This window comes from Carassius auratus, chromosome 21, assembly GCF_003368295.1.
Source record: "Carassius auratus strain Wakin chromosome 21, ASM336829v1, whole genome shotgun sequence".
In the NCBI taxonomy this organism is placed as follows: domain Eukaryota; kingdom Metazoa; phylum Chordata; class Actinopteri; order Cypriniformes; family Cyprinidae; genus Carassius; species Carassius auratus.
The window spans coordinates 16,664,953-16,688,722 of record NC_039263.1 but is presented as its reverse complement, the minus strand read 5'-3'; the positions used below and the strand labels follow the sequence as shown (position 1 = coordinate 16,688,722).

Sequence of the window (23,770 nt, the reverse complement as noted above, 5' to 3'; positions counted from 1 at the left end):
TATCTGCATTACTGTAAGGGTAGGTTTAGGTGTAGACTGTAAAAAAAAAAAAAAATCTAATAGAAAAAATGATTTATAGTTGGTTTCCTGTAACTGTATCCCTTCCAGCTACTACCGCGAATATAACACGATTACTGTATTTCCATTACTGTAAGGGTATGTTTAGGGTTTAGCTTAATTCCTCTGAAGTTGTTTTCACATCAAAACACAGGGGAAACAAAAGAAAGAAAACAACAGTACAACAACATGGAAACCAGCCTTTATTTTGGTGTTTCTGCAGTCCTACAATGAGACAGAATAACTTCTTTATAACTTAGAAAACAGTTTGTGGATTTTACATTGAGCACAGTAGCCATGCACAATGCACAGGTAATAACGAGGGAAACTTGTGACAGCTTGTTAGCTTACAAAAATAAAATATTATATACAAAACTTTTCATCTGTTCACAAAACATTACATGTATTGCAGGTTCTCTCCTCTCCAAAAAAGAAACACTGAAACAATGCACAATTGTTTCGGAGTACGAATCAGTATCAGAATCACTTACATATAAAAAAGTCTTGCTTCTTTTGTCCTAAATGTGCACTTTTTATGTACAATATATGATTCAGACACCGCTTTTAAAGAGCACGTATTACATATCTATCAAATAACTTCACAGCGAAGCAGATATGCTTACACAGTTCACCTCAAGAGTGAAAACATCCTTGGCTGAATTATTATACCTGTACCATTTCTGTCCATCCGTGACTGTACATCAATATTACTGCTCATATGTATCCAAAACTGTGTCTTATAGGAAAGTGTGAACATGTGCAAGAAACAATGAGACAATCTTCCAGGTGGCTGATATTTGAATTGAATTTGCGTGCTTAAAATATCCCTCATGCTATGGAGTATGATTATCTGTATAAGCACGAGTGTATGTGGGTACAGAATTATGCATAGACTGAAATAAGGGACGATACGAATGATAGATAGATAGATAGATAGATAGATAGATAGATAGATAGATAGATAGATAGATAGATAGATAGATAGATAGATAGATAGATAGATAGATAGAAGCTTGTGTCAGTGGTCCTTCAAAACATTTTTATATCTTTGGCTGCAATAAAATAATTTGAAATGTCTGCATATCTCTATACAATATGAACACAGTGTGTCTGTCTGTGAGCAGAAAACCAATAAATAGATGTCAAAGATTTATGCCCAGCAATTGTCCTTTTATGTTTGATGAGACTAAACCTCTCAAGAGGCCTGGGCTAGTGCATTTATCCATGTATGTCATTTTAGAATCCTTTTTGCATTTTAGGGGCATGCATTTCAAATACAACATCATTTCAAGCATCAGTCTTGCTAATCAAAGTCTGTCTTATGTCAAAGGGGAAACGGTGTCCTTTCGCTTGCATTCTCTGTCAGCTTAACCACTCGGCACCCAGCAGCACAAGATGTAGTTTCAGTCCAAGAGATGCAACAAATGGGAACTTCCAAGAACTTGAAGAGGAACGTCCGATCTCACGTTGAACTGAAAGGCTTAAATCATCGTGGAAGGCTCTGGGTGACTGAAAAAGCTTTAGGTGTACACAGAAAAGAAAAAAAAACAGGATGTCAGTGCAACAGTTTCTAATACTTTCAGGTTATCGTGTGTTGGCAGTCAGAGCTGAACACCTGGAAAAAAAGAGGAGAACAAAACAGAAGCTGGAGATCTCGCATAACAGATCCATCAAATTTCATGTAGCTTCAAAATATTATACCTGTAAGTATGTCCTGATATGATGGCCTCCAATGGCAAGCTTCTATTAAGAACCTTCTTTGCACGTGTCGGGTATCTGGTGGTCCATCAATCCTCTCAGATGTGGGATGAAGGACAGAGGCAACAAGAAAGCAGGGTGCACACTTTTGCGCACACACACAAACACACATACACCTGTGTGTGAGTGTACATGTCTGATATAAGATATAGGGAAAAGAGGTGCAGTGGTTTGTGGAGGCCATTCACAGGCAGGGAAGTCAAGTCAATGTGATTTATGACTGGGGCTGACCACAGTCGGGGTTGGAGGGTAAACTAGTGCCACGTTGACCCGCTCCGAGCCATTCTTGGGGCAGATGATCTCAGTGAGTCCCTCAGGTCGAGGCTGGCTTAACAGCTCACCTAGATTGCCAAGAAAAAAGATCAAGTAGTTTACACAATGTAACATCTTACAGAAGATTTAACAGGCCACCAGAATTTAAAATAACCGGCGCACCAAAATGATTTTTTTTCAAAATTACAGAATCACTTGATAAACAACACAGCTTTGCATCATATTTACTGAATTAAATCCATAAAATTTTTTTGAGGTGTCTGTTTATTTTTTGGTTTTCAAGCATGACACTCTATGCATTTAGTGGAATTTTGCTTTTGACAACCAGGTGAAGTCGTCTAGTATTATTCAACAATCACCAGAAAAACTACCATAAAGACATGATTCATATCTTCCTCAGAGCCAGATTACAACTATTTGTTTAAATTTCAGTCAGATTGCACATGCATGATTGATTCTGAAATCATTATTTTGTGACTAATTTTGATTTTAAGGTTACAATTATGGCCAGGGACAGAATAAAAAGCAAGCATGACCCTCATATTTTACTAAGAGTGACAGAAAATCACACATTTTGTGGAAGAAGCATATTTATTAAAACGTATTCAAGTTCTTTGATGTTCAAGGGAATATTTGAACATGTTTCCACTCTTTTGCACATTGTAAGATCAATTATACATTTAATATACTTCTTTTCATCATATCATGAATATTTTTGACTGACTCATTAAAAATAAGATATGATAATAGTAACTTTTTCCAGAAATTTGGACATCACAGCTGAAGCCACCAGCACACAATATTTCCTAGTGAAAAGAGCTCTTTAAAAAAAAAGTATGTATGTATATATGTGTGTGTGTGTGTGTGTGTGTGTGTGTGTGTGTGTGTGTGTGTGTTTGTTTGTGTGTGTCATTGACAATTCTTCATGGGCTTGTAGTTCTTCCTCTCCTTCAAGCCATTTGTCTTGTACGATTTTTGCATATGAACTCACGCAAAACTATCCTTTTGCCAATGGTGAGTAGATTCTGAATGACTGACACAAATCTTAATTGTTAATTATTATTTCAATCCTTATATAAAGTATTATTCCATTTATATCCAAATTTTCTCAAATGATCTCAAGGAGCGCCTTCCAAATCGACCACAAGGTGGCGCTGTTTAACAAGCTTTTATCTGGATGTGTAACAACTTTTGCGGTCTACAATAAATCACCTTACACAATAGCTTACAATAAGGGCCAAACATATTTAAGTTTATTCTATTTACCATTTAAAACTCACTGATCCTCTGAAGAACCAGTACCAGCATCTGTATGCCTTTATGAAGTAGATAATGATGACAGTTCGTCTTCAGGACGCAAAACCTGATGGTGCTAAAATCTCTTAACATCTAAGGTACTAAAATAAGCATGTTAAGTCCAGCCTAAGCAGCCTGAATTGATAGGAGAGCCGTCCATGTCTATAAATGGAGACCTGTAATGAAGGATTCCAGTGTGCAGGTCAGTAAGCAAATGAGCATGTTTTGAGCACTTAAGGGGGATCAGAAACCGCAGGAAGACAAAGAATTACATCATGTGTCAGACTGAGAGATTATAGACTGCATTCATCTGCTTCCATGTGATTTTAAAATTCACTTTGAAACAACGATACTTTCTAAATATGAACATTTCCAGTGAAAACTTGTAATTGTGTATTTTAATGTAACTATTCACATAATGGCATCACATTATATGCCTCTGGCACAGCACTTACACCATTAGCTCTATTGATTTTCTGCTCTCCTTCATTCTAAATAAAGGAGGATTTCCACTAGCCTGAACTTAGTCACTCAGCTGAAAGGTGAAGGCCAAAACAAGGCCAATATAAGCTAGTAACCAGAGTAATGTGAGATTAGCAAACAGTTCACACACAGTGATTATGAAAGGTCTTGCTTCTGATTATTCATTTATTTATTGTAGACAAAGATTAGGAAATGAGTCAGCAGTTCCTTTACGGGAATCGTACAGAATAAAGGTTCTTGCCGATTCATTCTTTGTTATTTGCTCCTTCTCTAGTCCGGCTCATATTCTGCTAATGCGTATTGGAACACAGTCATTTCTGGCATTAAAACTTACGAATCTTCCATCTTTTTTTTTATTTTTTTTACTTTTGGCCTCCCTAACATTTCCAGGTACTTTTCTGTACTCAGGCCTGTTTGTTCCTCTGCCAGACTCTCCATTTCTGCATCACAATAGTTTTTTTGTTTTTCTGTTCTCGCTCTCTGAGGTGCATTATCAGGTCCTTAAAAGGTAAACTGCACTCCCAGCAAAAGCTTCAAGTCAATACCATTGTACAACAAGACCTAGTAAGCAAGAATTGCTAGCAGGCTTATGGATAAAACAAAATGGCCATGAACTATGATGAGCTATAAAAGCCTGTGCAGTGAACAATGACTTCTGCAGACCTTTTTTTTTTCATTTCGAGTATATGGGACACAAGATACTTCTTCATTCTTCTTTAAAGTCTACAGTTCTCGGTTATTTCTGTCTCAATATTTATGTGTTTGATTTGGGTTGTAAAGGTCAGGTTACAATGAATAACTAAAACAGTAGAAGTATGAGAGATAATATCTTATGCTTACATCTTTTTTGGGGAATTTTATTTTATTCTTATCTCTACTGTGCATTTGAACAACATTTTGAAACATCTCTAAATGATCAGCTGAAGTTCCTCTTGATAGAAAGGGTTAATAAGTAATGAAAACAGGTCAGGTAGATCCGTGGTGAGACTGCAGGCCACATAATTGCACTGTAGGGGTTCCCTCCACCCCCATGACCCATCAGACTTCCCTCAGAGCCTTGACACTTTCTAAACGTGGTTTAGAGGTCATATATCTGGTTAACTTTGCAGGCTTGAGGGAATTTTAAACCCCAAACATTCATGGTGACAATGTTGTAGTCATGTTATGGTCAGGTCAGCTGACTCGCTTCAGTCCACAATTATTACTTTTTAATGAGAGCCAGGGTGCAGAATGACAGTTAATGGACTCATTCTACTTTCACTGCTTGAGAAAGAAGTGTAACAACAACTAATGAAATAGATAGCAATTTGTTTAAATTTGTATGTATATTGGGAAGTAACCCTTTCCTTGAAAGGCATCTCTTTGTCCCTACCGAAGTGCCTTCTACTGTAAGCGATCAATAAAAACACTCACCTCTGCTCTTACTTTAACAGTAACAGGCGAAACACTGCCACGCAACACCTTGAGAAAGGCCAAGGCTTTTCAATAATGAAATGGAGGCCTAATCTGGTTACACACAACTCACACACTCAATACTGGGAGGTAAACCTGTCCTATGCCTGAAGGCAGGGAGGACAAACATTTGAACCTAGAAAGAATTAGTTAGCTACAGAATAAATCTAGAAACACTGAATCTATAAACACACTTGCACAAGGGCACACTGCAGTTTAAACATCCTGTACTCGCTGGGACAGGAAGCAGCAAAGAGAATGAAACAATGAGACTCATCTCCATAACAAAGCCCACTGTTGCTACACGGCATGTCTGGCTTTGACTTCACTCCTACAGTCTATTGCTCATACTCAAGATCTTGCATTCCAATGGCACAATATTCATCTTTTGTGCTCCGGATTTTCTATTAACAGTCAACCATACTCCATCACTAACTCTCAATAACTAAAACAATATGAAGAACACTGTCAAAGGGAAATATGCAAATATTTGAGTCGGAGACATACCAGTATCTGATTTCACGATTGACTCTAAAACAACTTTTGCACATTTAAAAAAAAAAGGTTTGTGATTCATGATGACAATTTTGGTCAATACAGATGGGTATAAAGGATGTACGTTATTTTTTTATGACTTAAGCATGCAATGAGCTGTATGTCTGTTACATCTTGAATTAAACACATTCCAACAACAAAACACGCACACAAAAGACAAGCACTTGTCTAGCCCTACAGTCGCATTCCAGATATTTTCTAAAGCTGTTTTATCTTTAACGCATTCATGCTGTGACTCGCTCCGCAGCCCTTTGTGAAGTCTGAAATCTGGGTCAAAGACATCCTGAAATGCTTCATCTTTTTCTCTAGTGTCCAGAGGAAGTGGATTCATAAAGGTGCTGCCAAAACAAACTGCCTCCGGATTTAACAGCGTGCAGCTGACATAGCGCTTGTCAAGCAGAAGTTCGGCTTGATTTGCCGAATCATTCACAACAAAACAAAACCGTGCCGTGAATAATTTTTGAACCTATGTTTGATGCACAAAAATGCTCGGCGGGTTTCAAGACTGGGGAAAACTGACAATTTGCTGCAACCGTCTTTCTGCACCACATTTCCCACCGTTTGACCTCTCGCTCAGTGCGGCGGACGGTAAACGGTGACCAGGCAAGACTGTAGAGTGACCAGCAGGATGAGACGTGAGCAGCCACTCAAGGACGGTGACTCGGACGGAGGATTATCGCTCTGAGTGATAAAGCACAAAGCGTGTCAGTGAGTGAATCAGGGTCATCCCCATGCACACACACGTATACACACAGCTTATGCTTACACAGAAATAGACTTGAAATAGACTTTTCCCCCTAAGAATGAAGTCATAATGGAACAGCAAATTAGAGCCCTGCACAGGCCTCAAATTTCGGCCCTAGCCCGGCCCTGGCCCGAGACACTCAGGCCCTACTCCAGCCCCTGTCCGACAGCTTATCTGGCCCGAGCCCGTCTTTTTATTCCCCTTCTCCCAAAACAGCTTATACTACTGTTTCAGCTATTCAAAAAGTTACGTTTTGTATGTAGCCTAATAGCAAAGTGATTATTATTATTTATTTTTTTATTAAGTTAATTTAGAAAACGTTTGGAAAAAATTTCGTTCCTATTGGCTCAACTAACTTTGAATTGATATTATTTTTTGCGCCTGTTTACAATCCCTGCAAAAATCATGCTTTGATTTATGTTGTATATATATATCTATATATATATATATATATATATATATATATATATAGATATATATATATATATATATATATATATATATATATATATAGATATATATATATATATATATAGATATATATAGATATATATAGATATATAATAGATATATAAACACACACATACAAGTATACACACATGGTTATAATTCTCTTTTCTTGCTCTTTTTTGCCCATCATTTGATGAATAACTGCTGACTTTTTCATAGAAAATATATACATCACAATAAGCATTTAAATATTTCCGATTCTGAACATTCATCAAACACTGTTTATCTCCTATTTCCCATAAGCATGAATACAATTGGTCAATTATTTTGCACCCAAAATTCTGTACTTTTTATTTTGCACATGGAAGAAAAACAATAGTTTTGTCTCTCAGGCCTTACTCAGTTAATAAAAATGTCAAAAACAAAACTAAATATGAATCCTCTTTTCCCCTCTACATCAAACCTAACAAACAATAAAACTGTACTACAGTAATAGAATAATAAACAGAGATGTAAACGAACGCGTCACACGTGCATGCATTCATCGGCACGTGGCCAGAGCTTAACAGCCGTCTGGATTCAGATGTCTCAGTCAGTGCCGAGTGTCCTGATGAGATTTCCATGCAGCTGTCTGCTCTGCTGAAAAAGCCAAAAGGCTGAGGTTAAAAGCGAACCCCATTTAAACATATGCTCAGTGCTTTGAGAAATCTGTCACTGAATAGCCCTGAAATCAAAGGTCTGTTCACGGCCATTAAGAATCAAATAAAGAAGAACGACAGTGATGTATTAAAGTCAACAGTCGAATCAAACACAGCTAAATGAACACGATCATTAACTAAAGGGTGGACCACTCTAAGTTAGAGATTTCTGACATACACTCAACAAAAAACAAGTTAAACGGACAGTTCAACCAAAAATTAATCAGTCGTTTAAAGTGCAAAAAGTTAACAAAAGAAGCAGCGATATCTGATTTGGATCTTTGAACAACTCAATTCACTGATGTTGTCCCTCTGTGGAACTTTCCCTAGAAAATGTAAAAATCATACAGGTTTGGAGTAAATGATGACTGTTCCTTTAACACGCTGTTCAAATATAATTGTTTATGAATCTGTATTACGTTCATCTGCAAAATCAGAAAACCAAATGCTCTAGAACTGAAACCAAAGAACTGCCAACTTCTCATTTTCATGGGTCTTAAAACACAAAGGACTCCTTAGTGAGACAGAAGCATAACAACAGTCATTGGATGTGTATGGAAGGACTGAAATGGGAGACAAATCACGACTGGAAATGGAAAATGACTCAAAATCAGCACCATCAAACTTCATTCACTGCAGACAATGAGGGGAAGTCAGGGAAGGAGTCATGACAAATCCATATCACTGTCTCTCGGTAACACTACCAAAGTCGGATTAGATCCACACAAATGGCCATTCTCAGACTTGAGTAAGGGCTAAGGAATTTGTAAACATTTCTTGAGTACATTTCATAAATCCTATTCAACAAACACAAATCTTATTCCGATGCCTTTTTGATCCCATTCCAGGTGTTTCTACACATTTCATTGCACTCTTTATTCTCCCTTTGCTATTTGTGAACCCCACACAGAGACATCCATTAAAGTAACCCAATGTCAAACAATACTGTAACTAAAGATCAGGGCTTCACTTTAAGCCAGACACAAATGATGAAACAGAACCGGATTGTTAACATTATGTAGATTGCAAGTGCTGAATGTTGGGCTGTGTGCAGTCTCGACAGCTTGCAGTCTCACCGCCCACTTAAATAAGACGGGACCATCTGAGAGATATGTAAAACTATGGCCCTCTGAATTTCCATGTTTTCCATTTTAATTCCTCTGGGTTTTTCTGTTTTTATTTGTATATACTCTGTTTTAATGGTTACATTAAAATTGTATTCATCAAAAAGCATGTCTTATAATTAAAATCATGAAAATAACATTATTAAATGGTAATTCACGTTGGCCAAAACACACAAGGAAACGCGTTGTGGAATAAAATATCACCGTCAATCACAGACATTCGCATTCGGACGGGATTAGTTTTCTCAGAGGATCACTGAGTTTGCTGAAAAACAGTAGGTAATTTGGTCTGGAATTATCACAGAGGTTGTGTGAGAAAAACACAGACGTGGGTTTTTCTGTTTTTATTTGTATATACTCTGTTTTAATGGTTACATTAAATTGTATTCATCAAAAAGCATGTCTAATAATTAAAATCATGAAAATAACACTATTAAATAGCAATTGTTTTAAAGTAAAAACAGAAAAACATTTTTAACACCCTATGAAATCTTTTTTTTTTTATCAAATTAAGTTTTAATTTTACCAAGTTTCTCATTAATTGTCTGGATTGCATTTTAGTTGTCTCAATAAATATGAATAATCAAAAGCATCTCTAATTAATTTATTGTTAATTAATTTATTAATTTATTATTAATTAATGTTTTTCCATAAATAGGTGATTGTGTATTTACATTTATCTGAAGAATAAATTCCGATACATTATTATTATTTTATTGGTAAATATTCATTTAAAAATAATGTTTTAATAATAAGATATATTTCCGTCACGGTTTCTTCAAGTTAAACCAAACTTTTATTTTGACAGGTTGCTGTGAAGACCATTTGTTTTCTGTTTGTATGATATGACAATAGTTTTACTCAAAAAAAAAAAAAAAAGTCTTAAGCACTATTCGGACGGGACTAGTTTTCTAAACTACGTTTGAGTTTCGATTCTTACCACCTGACGTCTGTGATTTTCATGTACCAATTCGGACGGGACTAACATCTCAGTGTTTATTACAGAGGTGGGAGGGTCTGATTTGTGCATCTGGGCATCACAGAGATCACACGCTCTGTATGCGTGCATTGCATTCCTTCAGAATGATTGCCTTAGTATTATTACACAATAAATAATAAATGGCTAGTATAGCAAAACCATGTTAATGTGTGGTTCCTTTAGTTTAACTTGTTTTACTTTTTTTTTTTTTTTTTATTAAATGTAATTAAAACATTATGTAACTGAGTACATAAATGAACATGAGTAATCCTACCCGATGCTGATATTAATAGCCGGTATTAACAGTTTACGCGATCTTGCTCTTGATTTTATTATATGCATTATTATTTATTTGCCGCTAAGCGAATATATCAAACATCCGCACGGTAAGAGCATCTACGGTAATTCACGTTGGCCAAAACACACAAGGAAACGCGTTGTGAAATAAAATATCACCGTCAATCACAGACATTTGCATTCGGACGGGATTAGTTTTCTCAGAGGATCACTGAGTTTGCTGAAAAACAGTAGGTAATTTGCTCTGGAATTATCACAGAGGTTGTGTGAGAAAAACACAGACGTGGCAGATTCGGACAGGATTAAAATCACCAAGTACGTCTGTGAAACGCAGATTTCTCTAACGACCCCCTGTAAAACTAGTCCCGTCCGAATAGGGCTTTAGAGATTGTTTATATGTTCATGTACTCATATACTGAGGCGGCAGAGGCTGAAAACACTTCAGTAGGTGTTGTAAATGAAATAGCGTGTCAGTACCATTCTTTCACACACTCATAGGATTTCTATTTAAATGGTATTTTTGCATATAATTTTCACAAACACTACTCCATATCGTGTTTTGATTTAAGTGTACTACTTTGATGTATCAAAAATTTGGCAAATTCCATGACATTCCAGGTCATACAGTAATTTATATACATCACGGAAATCATACTGCCCTATAAAACACACGGGTTCGGGTTTTTACCCTGTAAAACTACTGAAAATAATTTTCATTCATTGAAATAAAGCTGAAATAAAATAAAACAGAAATATGATTAAATTTCATGAAGTGAATCTAGGACTGTAAGACAGTTCTCAAACAGGATGCTTTGCCACTAGCCCCTTCTAAACTAGAGATTCACTCATATATAACTCAGCACTATGAGTGGATTTGAATTAAACATAGGCACTGGAAGAGGGCAAACACCTAATTATATCTGCAGCACATGGCAAAGAGGCCTAGTTAAAGGTCAAGCACTGTGCTGCAGTGTCTTAAAGACACATTTCCAAGCTGTAAGAATCCATGTGTGAAGTGCTTTGTATTCAAGACAGCTGAAGAACATGATCATCAATTGTGTAAAAGTTGAGAAGAACTAGCATCGATATCCTATCTGTATCTTGTTAATAAAAGGCTGCTGTAAGCCTGGTCTGCCATCTGACTGGCTCGAGACAGATGCTCACATCTGGTCCGTAATGAGATCACTGCCGGCCCCACACGCATTATGGCCATCCACCAAGCCGCCATCAGTATGTGCTAGCTGAGGCTGACACATTACGCCAATCATGCTCAGTTGAATTTGTATCGATTTGAGAGAACAAGAGCTTTTGAAATTCAGCAGCAGCTGTGAGGAGCAGAGAGTTTAACTCCTAACCCTAGGGTTGTGGGTTCGAGTCTCGGGCCGGCAATAACACGACTTAGGTGCCCTTGAGCAGGGCAACGAAGTGGGTTAAATGCAGAGCACGAATTCTGAGTATGGGTCAGTTAGTGATACAAACTATGATGCATTTTTTCAGGAATGTTTTATGAATAAAAAATGCTAAGTAACAGCATTTATTCAAAATAGCAATAATTATAACATTATAGATATCTTGCTGCAGTAGGGAACTTTTGACGCTCTAGCAGTTAATAAACAGAACTGCTTGCGTCTTGCGGAAGAACATTGTAGCCGGAACTACTTCTCTCTGTTTATGTCTATGAAGAATCAGCAAGGTACTGGGTTACTCCGCCGCGGTACCCCAAAGCAATCTAAAATAGTCAGAATATAAACACTTATTATAGGTGTACCCTAGTGATTCAGGACAAGCTAAAAACACGGTTTGGAAAATGGATTCATGGTGTACTCGCTTATTATTTTCTACATTTTGAACACAAACAAAGTTACGGACCGCAGCTCTGATTGGTTGTTTCTTACTGGGAGCGGACGACTTTCTGCAAATGGCAACAGGACCACTGGGAGGAGCCAGAGGAGCTTGATTTTTTTCACAGATTATCTGTGTCATATTCTACTGTCAGGACATAATGACAGGTTTAACAAATATGTAAAAAAATATTTTTACAAAAGTTCCCTACTGCAGCTTTAACTGCCAAATATTCACAGTTTAATGCATTTCCAAGTATTAACTTCCTTCCTTAAAACACCTTTTGTACTAATAAATGTATTCATGTGTACACCAAAAGTTGCTTAAAAAAAATAACATTTTTCTTTTATACAGAATTCAACAAACAGTCAAAATAAAAAAGTCACCATTCTGGAAGACAGAGCCACAGCCAAATAAAAGGCTGGTAATTATACATTATTTATTAAAGAAAATCTTCCATTTGTCCCAGGTTTACTTCACAGTGCATTAGTAATCATGTACGCCTAACACATTCAAGTAAAAGTCTGAAGCAGATCAACACTGATCCTGCTGTGCTCGTAAATTGAAAACCAGTTCTCAGCAATGCAGAATGATTAGACATATTTATAAACACGGCATCAATTATTCCACCCATGCAGACATAAACATAAGCGTCCTACGAATCAAGTATGAGAACGTTATGCTTGCCCTAACCGTGACTCTCAAGTCGCACAAGATCATTCTTGACCACAGAACAGCCTTGAATACTGGCTTCCAGGAATAGCAGCATCTCTTCCTTCGGAGGAAGTTCATGCTGTTTTTCTGCCAAAGGTCAGGGCTGGAGGACTTCATCCGTACGGACAGATCTGTCCACTTAAAACACGCTGCAGCTGGCAGTACAGCCGTTACGCAATCAACAAATGAAGTGTGCTACATTAATTCCGCGTGAGAAACTAAGCTATGCACAATTGCACAAATCAATAAAACTGGAGTCGCAATAAATGCTGTTTTCTGACTAGTACAAACTCAGAAGGTATATATTTTTGGTTGCAGTGCTATTTCAACTGATGCAGAGCAGAATCTGATGAGGCCTGCAGGCAGAGATAAGATCAGGGCTAAAATAAGCTGAGGCTAAAAGAAACATGTAAATATCTGACTAGCATAGAGCATGCACAGCACAGAAACAGAGATGGAAACAAGACGCGGGTGATAGCTGCTATCTAATCCTGCTTACACAGTGTGAACGCTGATGTGAACAGATTTGAATCTTGTCAAGGCTTTCTGCACTGACACAATGCCATGCTGAATTGCACCAAGCATACGTCTAGTGAATCATGAAGATGTGACGACAAAACAATACCAGAAAAAAAGGAACTTTGTGCACTTCTGTTTTATCTAAGTGGCATGATCATTCAACATTCCTTTTAATCAAAGAGATGATCAGGCTTTGATGTATTTCATACTTTGACACATTTCATGGTACTGTATAATAACCATATTCATATACCATGGTATTTGAAAGGTATTTCAAAGAAGATCATGGTATTAACATGTGACGCATTTAAAATATTTGAGATTTTCAATAGTACATATAGTGCAAAAAGCATTATAATAAGGAAAGCACCAATATTAAAATTCTGGTAGATGCTAATAAGTTATTTTTTGTGTTTTGGCTGATAACTGATAAATGGCCAAAATTCTAAACTACTTTGTAAAATAGATTTTAAATAATAATAATAATAATAATAATAATAAAAGACATACAAACTGAAATAATATATTTTACATATAACTACATATTACAGTTTGCATAAAATTGTGTCCAAGTAAACAAAACAAAAAAATAAAGCACTAAAATCTGTCGTTAAATGCTAAACTGCTACAAATGAATTTAGGGATCACAAAATTATAAGAAAAACATTTAAAACAATTATGTAATTATGGAAATTGGATAATCAGTCCTATGTGGTTTATTAAATTTAAAAGTGTTTTTAAATGATTGGTGTTTTACAGATTAACTTTAAGTGAGTGTTAGAAACTGACAAAAGTAATCTAAATGCAAAAAGTTAGAATGCATAATTACATACTGATAAATAAAAACAAAAAAACATATATAAAAAGTATCTGATGGTAACAAATACAGTAGCAAAATATTCTCTAATGCACTTCTCATCTCTAATGGCAATGTTCTTTTTCTTGCCTGGCTTGGTTTATTAGATGCACATTGAACTGGATGTCACGGATCTAAAGTTTCAATAAATGTTTTTGTGTGGAACAATCGTTAACAATTCAATTATTCAAGACTTAGAATGTGTGTAAAATTTCATTTCCATCAACTCAACCCCCTGATGACTGACGCAGCTCGATCTGCTGATGCGACTCATGTGATGACAACATTAAAAGAGAAGACACGTGTATTACAAACCCTTCTACTCATCCATTCCTGCACAGGTCACATGGATAATTCTGCAGGCTTACAATGTAGACCTCTAGGGAACGCAGTGACATAACAGGATTGTCAGCACCAGATTATTCCGGTGCTCGGGAATACAAGGTTTCAGGCTGAAACACGCAAAACAAACATGAAATCATACAGATGGAGGGCATGAGGTCAAACACACAGCTCACACACTCTTCTCGAGCCAGAACGGCAGCCTGAGATTGTCGTAACCAGCTATTTTAAACAAAATTACAGCAATCCTTCCAATGAAACACAGACATCTGAGATCATTAGCTGCACAGAATAGACAACGAGAGACGCATCACTTTCACTGATATTTGAGCCAGTCTATTATTGCAAAACCAACCCCAGGTTTCCCGTTCCACTTTTAGATATGACAGCAATATTTCCCGCCTGTGAGCTGTGACCTAAATACAAGGAATAAAAAAAAATGTGAATATAGAACAATTAAAACTTGTCAAATCATCTTTCAAATGGACTTAATGTTTTACAGACAGCCCTTCATTTTCCCGCTCTACACTTCTCAATGGGAAGAGATCAAACTGCCTTTGTGATACGGCCAAAGTCATCGTGAGAGCAGATAAAAATCAAGGAAACCCAAAGAAAGACGTGGCAGCTGAGCATTACTGAATCTCTAAATCAGCTTCATTTCCCAGAATTCCGACAGCAGAATGTTTACCCAGGCAGAATTTCCGGAGGTCCAGTGCAAGAATAGAGGGAAGCAGGTTTTTACAGATCGGAACTGTACTTGCAAACACCCAAACCTCCTGTTGACCCCGACTGACTAGGCCACATATTCATTCCAACCGTCACGTCTGGATCATAACTCATCCATCTCATCCATTCGGTCTTATCTTGAGCGTTTTATGACATGCATTAGTCTTTCTTGTTCTAAAGACATAATGTTTAATCATGGTACAGGTTCTGACATGTTACACCTGTGAGGTAAAACACTTTCATTAGTCGTCTGGGAACAGCTCTTATCCTGAGGGTAGTTTCATATAACTGGCGTAAATCTGATTTCTTTATGATATGACGCCATATGAACTTACTCACTACTCTGTGTCACCGAATACTCTGACAATTAGTTGTAAGCGTTCAGCATGTGATTACTTAACCAACTCTGCCTTGACTTAATTGCCAGTCCTTAAGATTCCCTTTCACTCATGGGGCAATCCTGTCAATTCCATTAAGGAGATTACAGGAGGAATCAGACTGACCCGGAGTACCCAAACAGACAGGGAAAGCATTTCAGCAGACTACATCATCAAGACAGCTAATGTAAAAAGGGGGAAAAGCTGTAAATATCTTACCATGGTCAGTTAATGAACAATGCCTCTCTAAACGTAGTTCTTATGTACAACAAAATAGGATGAAGTTATTTTTAAAAAGTTATTAAAACTGATTAAATAACACGTAATTATCATCATATTATTTTATTTATCCAAAATATTATTTTAAAAGATTTAAAGTTATTTACATAAAAAAACATAGTGAGCGTTATATGTTGTGATGCCCAAATTCACTTGAAGTATTTCACTTAAGCGCTTTATTTTTATTTATTTAGACAAAATACATTATTCGGTAACACTTCATAATAAGGTTCATAAGTTAATGTTAATTAAATCATTAATATAAAAAAAAACAATAGATTTGTAACAGTATTTATTTATTCATCTTTGTTAACATTCATTATTAAAAGTACAATTATTCATCACTAAGAAAAAGATTATTGAATTTACTACATATTTTTAAGGTAAGTGGTTGCAATCAATTTATTTTAGCTACATTCTAACAAACATTTAGTTGACTTACTGTCAATATATATATATATATATATATATATATATAAAATGTAGCTAAAATAAATTGTTTGCAACCACTTACCTTAAAAAAAATGTATCTTTTTTTCAGAGTAGTTCATGTTAGCTCAGATCCATCAATTAATATTAACAGATAAAACTAGATGATGTTAACTAATGTAGTTAAGTAACGTTAACAAATGGAGCCTTACTGTAAAGTCTTAATATATTTATATTTAAATTTTAAATATCTCAAATATTTAAATAATTTATAAAAATTTTTTTATTATTAAAATAGCATCTATAGCTATTAAAATAAGAAATTAAAATAAGAAATTGCCTATTAAAAACAAAACAAAACAAAAAACAACTAAGCCATTTATCAGTTATCATTGTATTGTTAAGCAGACTTTTAATATCCATACATCCCTAGAAACATCAAATATCTTGTTCCATCCATCAAATACACCAAATGTGCGAGAGTGAGCTTATAACTCAAAACGTTGACATTGCAACATTGAAAAACCTTTCATTTAAACTGTGCTGTACAGAAATGCCCTCATTAGTCTGTCACCAGCCCTGAAAGTGGCGTCTAAAATATCTCAAAATACTGCAAGCTGAGGTCAGTTGAAAAGGTGTTGGGCAAGGTTTTGCTCAGAAATGTTTCTAAAAAGACTTGCCGCCCCAGCCGCCAACAGGATGGATCCTTTCTGGCACCACAGTGACACACTCCACCAACAACACATGTACGGTCATATATACAAGTCCATGGCAGTTGACTCGGGCAGACTTTTGTGACTTAAGTACAGTATGCTGACAGTGCAGGGGCTTCAGCCAGCTCTGATGAGCAGTGACTGAATTTAGCTCAGGGAACAACCGGGCTCTTATTTCTAACACCCAGTCCAAGAAAGAGCCAAACGACTAAATATCAGTTGGCTCAGTTTCTAAATGGGTCAGACAAGCTACTGTACCTGATGCCATCTCAATTGAGTTCACTCTCAAACAGGTTATGCCAGATTTTTTCTCAATCTTCAAACTCTGTCTGAAGATGCCAAATAGATGTAACAAGCCAACTGTCAACTGTCGAAAGTAATTTCCTCAATTTCATTTCTGTGGACTTAAAAGGATGCAGAGGACCAATCTGCTATTTCAAGAACCAGCTTTTATTAATAAAGACATGGTTATCAGTTATCACATAAAACAAGGTGCACCCAAATGTGCAAACTTCTTCATTAAATAAGGAGTCAAAGAGATTAAATAACAGGAGTAAGTTCAATTCAACAAACTCTCATCACCTGCACAACACGTCCACCAAGCTTTTCTTTCCAGTCTGCTGTTTGAGATGACATATTATCAACAGCCAAACAAGCTCTCAGAAACTAGAGATAAAAAGCCTTCATTTCAACTGAATTGGGGTACAAACAAAATACAGAATTGCATTAAAGGTAGGGACGCAAATGAAATTCAATTAAATTATTTGATTCTTTGCAGGGAACTTGACTGACAGTTGATCCTTGTTCAAAAATTCTTAAAATGTCAAATGCCTTAAAGGAAGATAGAGAAGAAGGATAGAATGAACGACCGACCAAAACAAAAAGACAGGATTGGACATCGGGATGAGTCCAAAAAGAAAATGGTTTTGGGTCTCCGAACTCCGAAGTAAAAGAGAACTGCCTGTGAGCATCACACTATGTTTAGTCTTTCAGAGAGTGGAGCTTCAACACTAAATCAACATGCATGAGCCAAAAATATCATGCCTAAATTTGGTAGGATCAAAAAACCCTGCTGCTAAACTTGTTGTTCTGTTTTTACTTTAGCTCTAGAGGCCTGTATATGGTAAAACAAAGAAACAGATTGGCATAAACACCATAAATACAGCCTGCAGTCGATATCTATTAACATTAATGAGCTCAACTTATCCAGCCTTCAATAACAATGGGTACTTACAAACTAATGCACTCATTAAAAGCAGGCTAAACAGGTCTTTACCATGGCACAGGGCCCTTACATCTTGTGAGCTCCTGTTAAGAACTATTGTGAGGCAGGAATCGCCCCACCTGGACCTGTCTCATCATGTGACTTCAGGAAACAAGCTGTCAAGCCTAAGAGGACATCCTGCCCAGCTATTTAAACAATATACAAATCTAATTCTTTCATTAGAAGATTAAAGTATTACCTAATGGGCCATAGTGTCTGGTCTGTTTTACAGGATTTCCCGGTAAAACGTTAAAGTTGCTTTGCAATGATTTTTATCATAGAAAGTGCTATACAAATAACTTTGAATTGAACTTTTAATTGAATTTAACATAAAACAGGAGATTTTTCAAAAAGTAACAAGGCAGCTTCAGTAAAACAACATTGAACTGCAGTCATATGAGATGTTGTCAGGCCACACAGTATGTCAGTAAAAAAAAAAATAAAAAAAAATAATAATAATATATATATATATATATATATATATATATATATATATATATATATATATATATATATATATATATATATATATATATATATATATATATATTTAATGACAGCACCATTATTTAGCAACAATAAATCATAACTTGAAACCTTTTCAGAATAAGCCCAATGTAGTGCACAAACGATATAGTACTGTCATGCATTGATCATTTTAAAATGCAATGATATTCAGACACTTTAAGTGACTGCATACATTTCATCGAGTCATTTTACTTTGTGTTATAATAAAACAGGTTTCTTTTCCAGGAGGTGTGAATTGTGAAACCATTAGAAAGCAATGACATATATGAAACTGGGCCTCATTACATTAGCTTGAGCTAATGCTGTCTTTGACTGATATTTGGCAAAAATGAGCATGGTGTGTTCAATGAGGTATCTCTCTAACATAAGCCAGCTTAATCTTTAAAATAACACTCAAAATGTGCCTATTTCAACACTGGATATAAACACAACAAATTACAACATACATAAATATCACTCGGCGAGCTCCTTAGAGCTAAGAATAACTGTAGTTTCCCAGAAAGAATTTACGCAAATGTTTTACACTTTCAGGAACTTAGTAGCTTTGTGACGCCTTCATAAATGAAGACAGAAAAGACACCAAGGCCTAGGAGAACCTAAGCTATAAATATTTCTGCAATATTTTGTAATTACACTTAATAACCCCAAATTGTCTACAGACACATGAACATGATGCCAAAACAATAATGGCACCTAAGTCTAAGAGGGTGCAAAACTACAGAATACAAGACCCCCAAGAATATTTACACATTTATAAAAAAGCATTATTTTTATTTTCCATATAATTTTTTTTTTTTAAATATACTGGAATCTAGGTTACTATATATGCCAGTGGCTGCTGCACCTAATCTGCATCCCATGAAGAAAGGCATATGATGTTACCATGGTGACCCTGTCTGTGTTCTCAGCAGCGGAGCAGACAGCTCAAGCTAATTTGTGTTTCTAGGTGTGGCTTTAACCCCAGTGAGACCACCCCCCTCTCTCTTGTTATGGCCAGCCATGCTCATTCTTTGTTTAGCCTAGATCCATCCCAAAATGACTTCATTTCACGCTGAATCATCCTTTATTGTATCAGTGTTTGCTTGGCAATAAACCCAGACATACGCCTCCATAGTGACAGCACTGCAAAGATTACCTTATTCATCACTGCAGCATCAATGCTACGGTTTATTTGTTCTGAAATACATGCCTGATTGATTTATTACTGCTTATCAGTGTAAAACTAAAACATTTTAATAAGTCTCTAAAATATTAATTAATGATCTGGTTAACAGCTTGTTTTCCATCATAACACCCCATTCTGAATTATGTTGAAGCAATAGTTCACTCCAAAAAAATGTAACTCTGTCATCATTTACTCACCCTCAGCAGGTCATTCCAAACCTGTATGTATTTATTTATTCTGCGGCACAAGAAAGAATATCTGAACATTTTTTCCATTTAATAAACGTGAGCGGAGTCTAAAGTTGACTGGGTTCTTCTAACTTTAATTGTATGGGCAAATTCAAGAAAACATTCTTCAGAATATCCTTTTTGTGCTCTGCAGAAGACACTAAGTCATACAAGTCTGGAACAATCTGGAATTAGAATTTTTGAGTGAAATATTCCTTAGCATTAATGCAGAAATGTAGTGGCAATAAAAAACATGGTCATAAACTAGTTAGAAACAAGACCTGGAAAGGCTCAGAACACTAACCTGGAAAGGAATGTGGATTGGGGGATCCTCTCTTCAGGCACTTGGAACACAGGACATGCACAGAGTAGTGAAGGCCAGGCCATTCCTGCAGAAGAACATTGAACTCCTCCACTAAGGGAATAATGGCTTGCCAAGCTGTCCAGATATTTGGCAAGGATGCATGGCTGGAAATGGAGAGGGTCTCAGGCTGCAATCTGCTCCGTGAGGGCCGGTAACTCACCATCACAGGCACTTTACCCCGATAGGCAAAGATATGATGCTTTCCATCAGACCGTTGCACCACGTGGCTGTTGATTTGCACGCTATACCGTGCAAAAAGTCCAAGAGGGGTGGAGAAAGGAAACCTGTATTCAATCTGCAGCTGCTCAACTGAGAAGAACTGACCAGGGATCGACGAGCCCCCGCTGGCCGACACCTCAGGATGGGGCTCCTCATTGCTGACCTGACTAGGAAATTTATACCAGACGGTGGCCCCATTAAGCGGCTTGCTGCGAGGTTTGTTGACACAGTAGCAGACGCCCATCTTTTCCAGCAGTTCCATGATCAGGTGCAAGTCCTGCTGTGTCTGGACCAGGGGCTTAAGCAGCAATCGAATCACATTTGATGGCAGCAAGCCGTGCAACAGAAACCCCTCCGCGTGGCCGTGCATCTCCATAGACCTGGCGCCATCTCCATCGTCTCCTTCAGCCTGCAGTTTCTCAAGCATTGCAGCGAGGTCTCTCTGGAAAAACACATTCAAGATGGCGATAAACCGGGGGAGATTGTGGAAGACGTATTCCTTCAACGTCGAGCTGTCTTCAAAGTACAAAAGTTTACCGCTCTCATGTAGGTACGAGAGCGCGCTTTGCAGGCGGTCCTCCGTCAGCCCAGCCTGAAGGCCAAACCGGGCCGAATCCCACCAGGAAAGCCATAAATCCTGTGGCTTAAAATGCAGTTCCTCAAGCATCTGCCACGACTTTGGCAGGACTCTGTGGAGATTGGGGAAAATCTCCCTGTGATCTGCCACAGACATGAGCTTCTCTTTCAAATGCGGGATGTTTCTTTGAGCCACCATGCAGCTGACGCAAATCACCGGAGAGAGGATTTGTAGGCGATTGTTGAGCATGTATTGCAACTGAGACTTTTTCCGTCGTAAGTTTTTATCTGTGACCCCATAAAACAGAACATGGGGGCTAGAAGTCCGAACGTCGTAACCTTGCTCAAGGGCTTCGTCGACCTCCAGGGCAAGCACTTGTAGGCATTCAGTGTCCGTTTTTTCCTGAAGCGAAATCTGTCTGTGAATATCCAGGCACTTTTCTTCAACCTCAACCTCTTCACATAAGTCACTGTGGGTGCCTACAATGCACACAACTGCGTGTGGCACCTTAGCACTGAGCAGGTGGAGGAAACTGCCAACATGGGAATAGAAGCTCTTTGATGTATACAATTTCAGATTCACCACCAAAACATAAAGTGCTCCGGGAGACAAGAAAAAGGGTTTGATAAGATCATAGTTCTGCTTACCAGATAAATCATATACAATGAATGTAAGACTCCGATCTGCATCCGCTACCCAGTTCGTCACGTCAATACCCCTACATCCAATGGCCATCTTGGCATCTGACGGTTTGTTGACAATGCACTGCCTGAGTGTGGTTTTCCCTGCATTTCTCTGGCCCATCAAAACCAGTTTAAGCCTGGGTTTGACAGCAGGCTGGGAATGTGCAAGCTCCTTCTGATAGGCAGCTATGTAGGGGATCCCCTTCATGCACACTTCATACGGAGGCTGAATGAGAGGATTATCCTTCACCTTCCAGATGTTGACTTTGGCAAGTTTTCCAAAATTGTCTGGGAGGATGGCAATTTGGTTACCCTGTAAAACCAGCTCCTCCAATCTCCCTAGCTCTACAATAGAGTCAGGGAGAAACGTTATGCTATTATTGTCCAACCACAAATTAGCAAGATTGCACAGCTGTCCTATCTCCTCAGGGAGGAATGTCAGTTTATTCCGGCTTAAATACAACTCCTCCAAACTGGCGAGTTTGATGATAACCTGAGGAAAATGTTCAAAAGAATTTGAGGAGAGATTGAGCATTTTCAGTTTCAGCAGTTTCCCAAACGACTGCGGCAGGCTTGTGAGGAAATTATTATCAAGCATCAGGCTCTCCAAGTTCTGCAGCTCACAAAATGTTTCAGGCAAAAACGAGAGATGAGTGCTGCTGAGCCACAAGATTTTAATAGATTGGAGCATCATGATGTTTCCCGGAAGACCTTCTAGTTTATTTCCAGAGCAGTCAAGCTCCTCTAGATCAGTAAGGGCAAGTATTTCGGAAGGGAAACGCTGTAGCTTGTTATGATCCACATCGAGCGTTCTGAGCTTCCTGAGCTGTGAAAAGGTCCTGGGGAAATCATGCAGCTCATTGAAGCTGATGTCAAGCTCCTCCAGACTTTGCAAAGTCCCAATCTGAGATGGCAGGTGTTGGATTTTGTTATGACAGATGCACAACTTTTTAAGCCCCTTGAGAAGATCAATATCTTCTGAAAAGTGGTTCAAGCAGTTGTGACTGATATCTAATTCAACCAGCTGACTAAGTTGAAATACTGCAGTGGGGACTGTTGCAAACTTGTTCCTTCGAAGAATGAGGATGCGAAGTCTGGTTAGGGTTGAGCCCAGTCCCTCTGGAAGCTCTTGAAGGGAGTTGTTGCCCAGATTGAGGACCTCGATCTCCTTTATGTCCTCGGGTAATGTAATTTCTTGGCAGTTTTTGGTGCTGAGAGTCAGCTGTCTCAGATTGCTCCTCAGCTTCCTGGAGCGCAAAGCAGCATCCCTCCATAATCTAGCTGTCTTCAGGTTATTCTCCTCAGCCATCGTATCGAAGCCGTGCTCCTCCTTGTTCTCATTGAGCACAGTGATCAATCACTTGGGCAGCATAGTGTCGCTTTATCTTGCTTTATCGATTCGTGTACTCCGCCCAAAAATCCAGATGAAACCAACATTTAGACAATGCCGATTTCATCTTTATCCGAAAATATGCAGTTCCGTTCAATCGCATTCAGGAAAACAGGGCTGGGCTGCGTTCTTTCACGCATCCTCTTTATCTGCGCTATCGACCGCAGGATAAAAACCACACGCGCGCATCAAAACTCGCATCAGCCCAGTGTGCGAGACTGGCAATTCCGGCAGCGCCTCCTCTGATATCACATGAGAGAAAAAAATCTAAGACATATCCAGTGAGTTGGAATGAAAGAAGGGCAGTGGCGGCTGCTGTAGTCTTTCCTCGTGTGTCTCCGCCTATTCTCTGCGCATGCAGCCAGCAGTGAATGTTCACAGGAGCAGCA

The 23,770-nt window shown here is 37.8% G+C and overlaps 2 protein-coding genes across 4 annotated transcripts in view; both read right to left on the bottom strand.

Annotated features, from left to right (window-relative positions):
• The window catches only part of LOC113038752 (mitotic-spindle organizing protein 2), a 1,160,083-nt gene that overhangs the window by 1,030,674 nt on the left and 105,639 nt on the right, over positions 1–23,770 (bottom strand). The window lies entirely within an intron of this gene.
• Positions 243–23,770, bottom strand: LOC113038716 (malignant fibrous histiocytoma-amplified sequence 1 homolog). Of its 2 annotated transcripts, none has more exons than XM_026196338.1 (3): positions 20,453–23,770; positions 1,759–2,156; positions 243–1,672 (listed from the first exon to the last, which is right to left on the bottom strand). In XM_026196338.1, exons 1-2 carry the CDS (start codon positions 23,298–23,300, stop codon positions 2,020–2,022), a joined length of 2,985 nt encoding a protein of 994 aa, XP_026052123.1. In that variant the 5' UTR covers positions 23,301–23,770; the 3' UTR covers positions 243–1,672; positions 1,759–2,019. The 2 variants fall into 2 exon arrangements, with proteins under 2 accessions (XP_026052123.1, XP_026052124.1); XM_026196339.1 differs by having other exon boundaries at positions 243–1,575.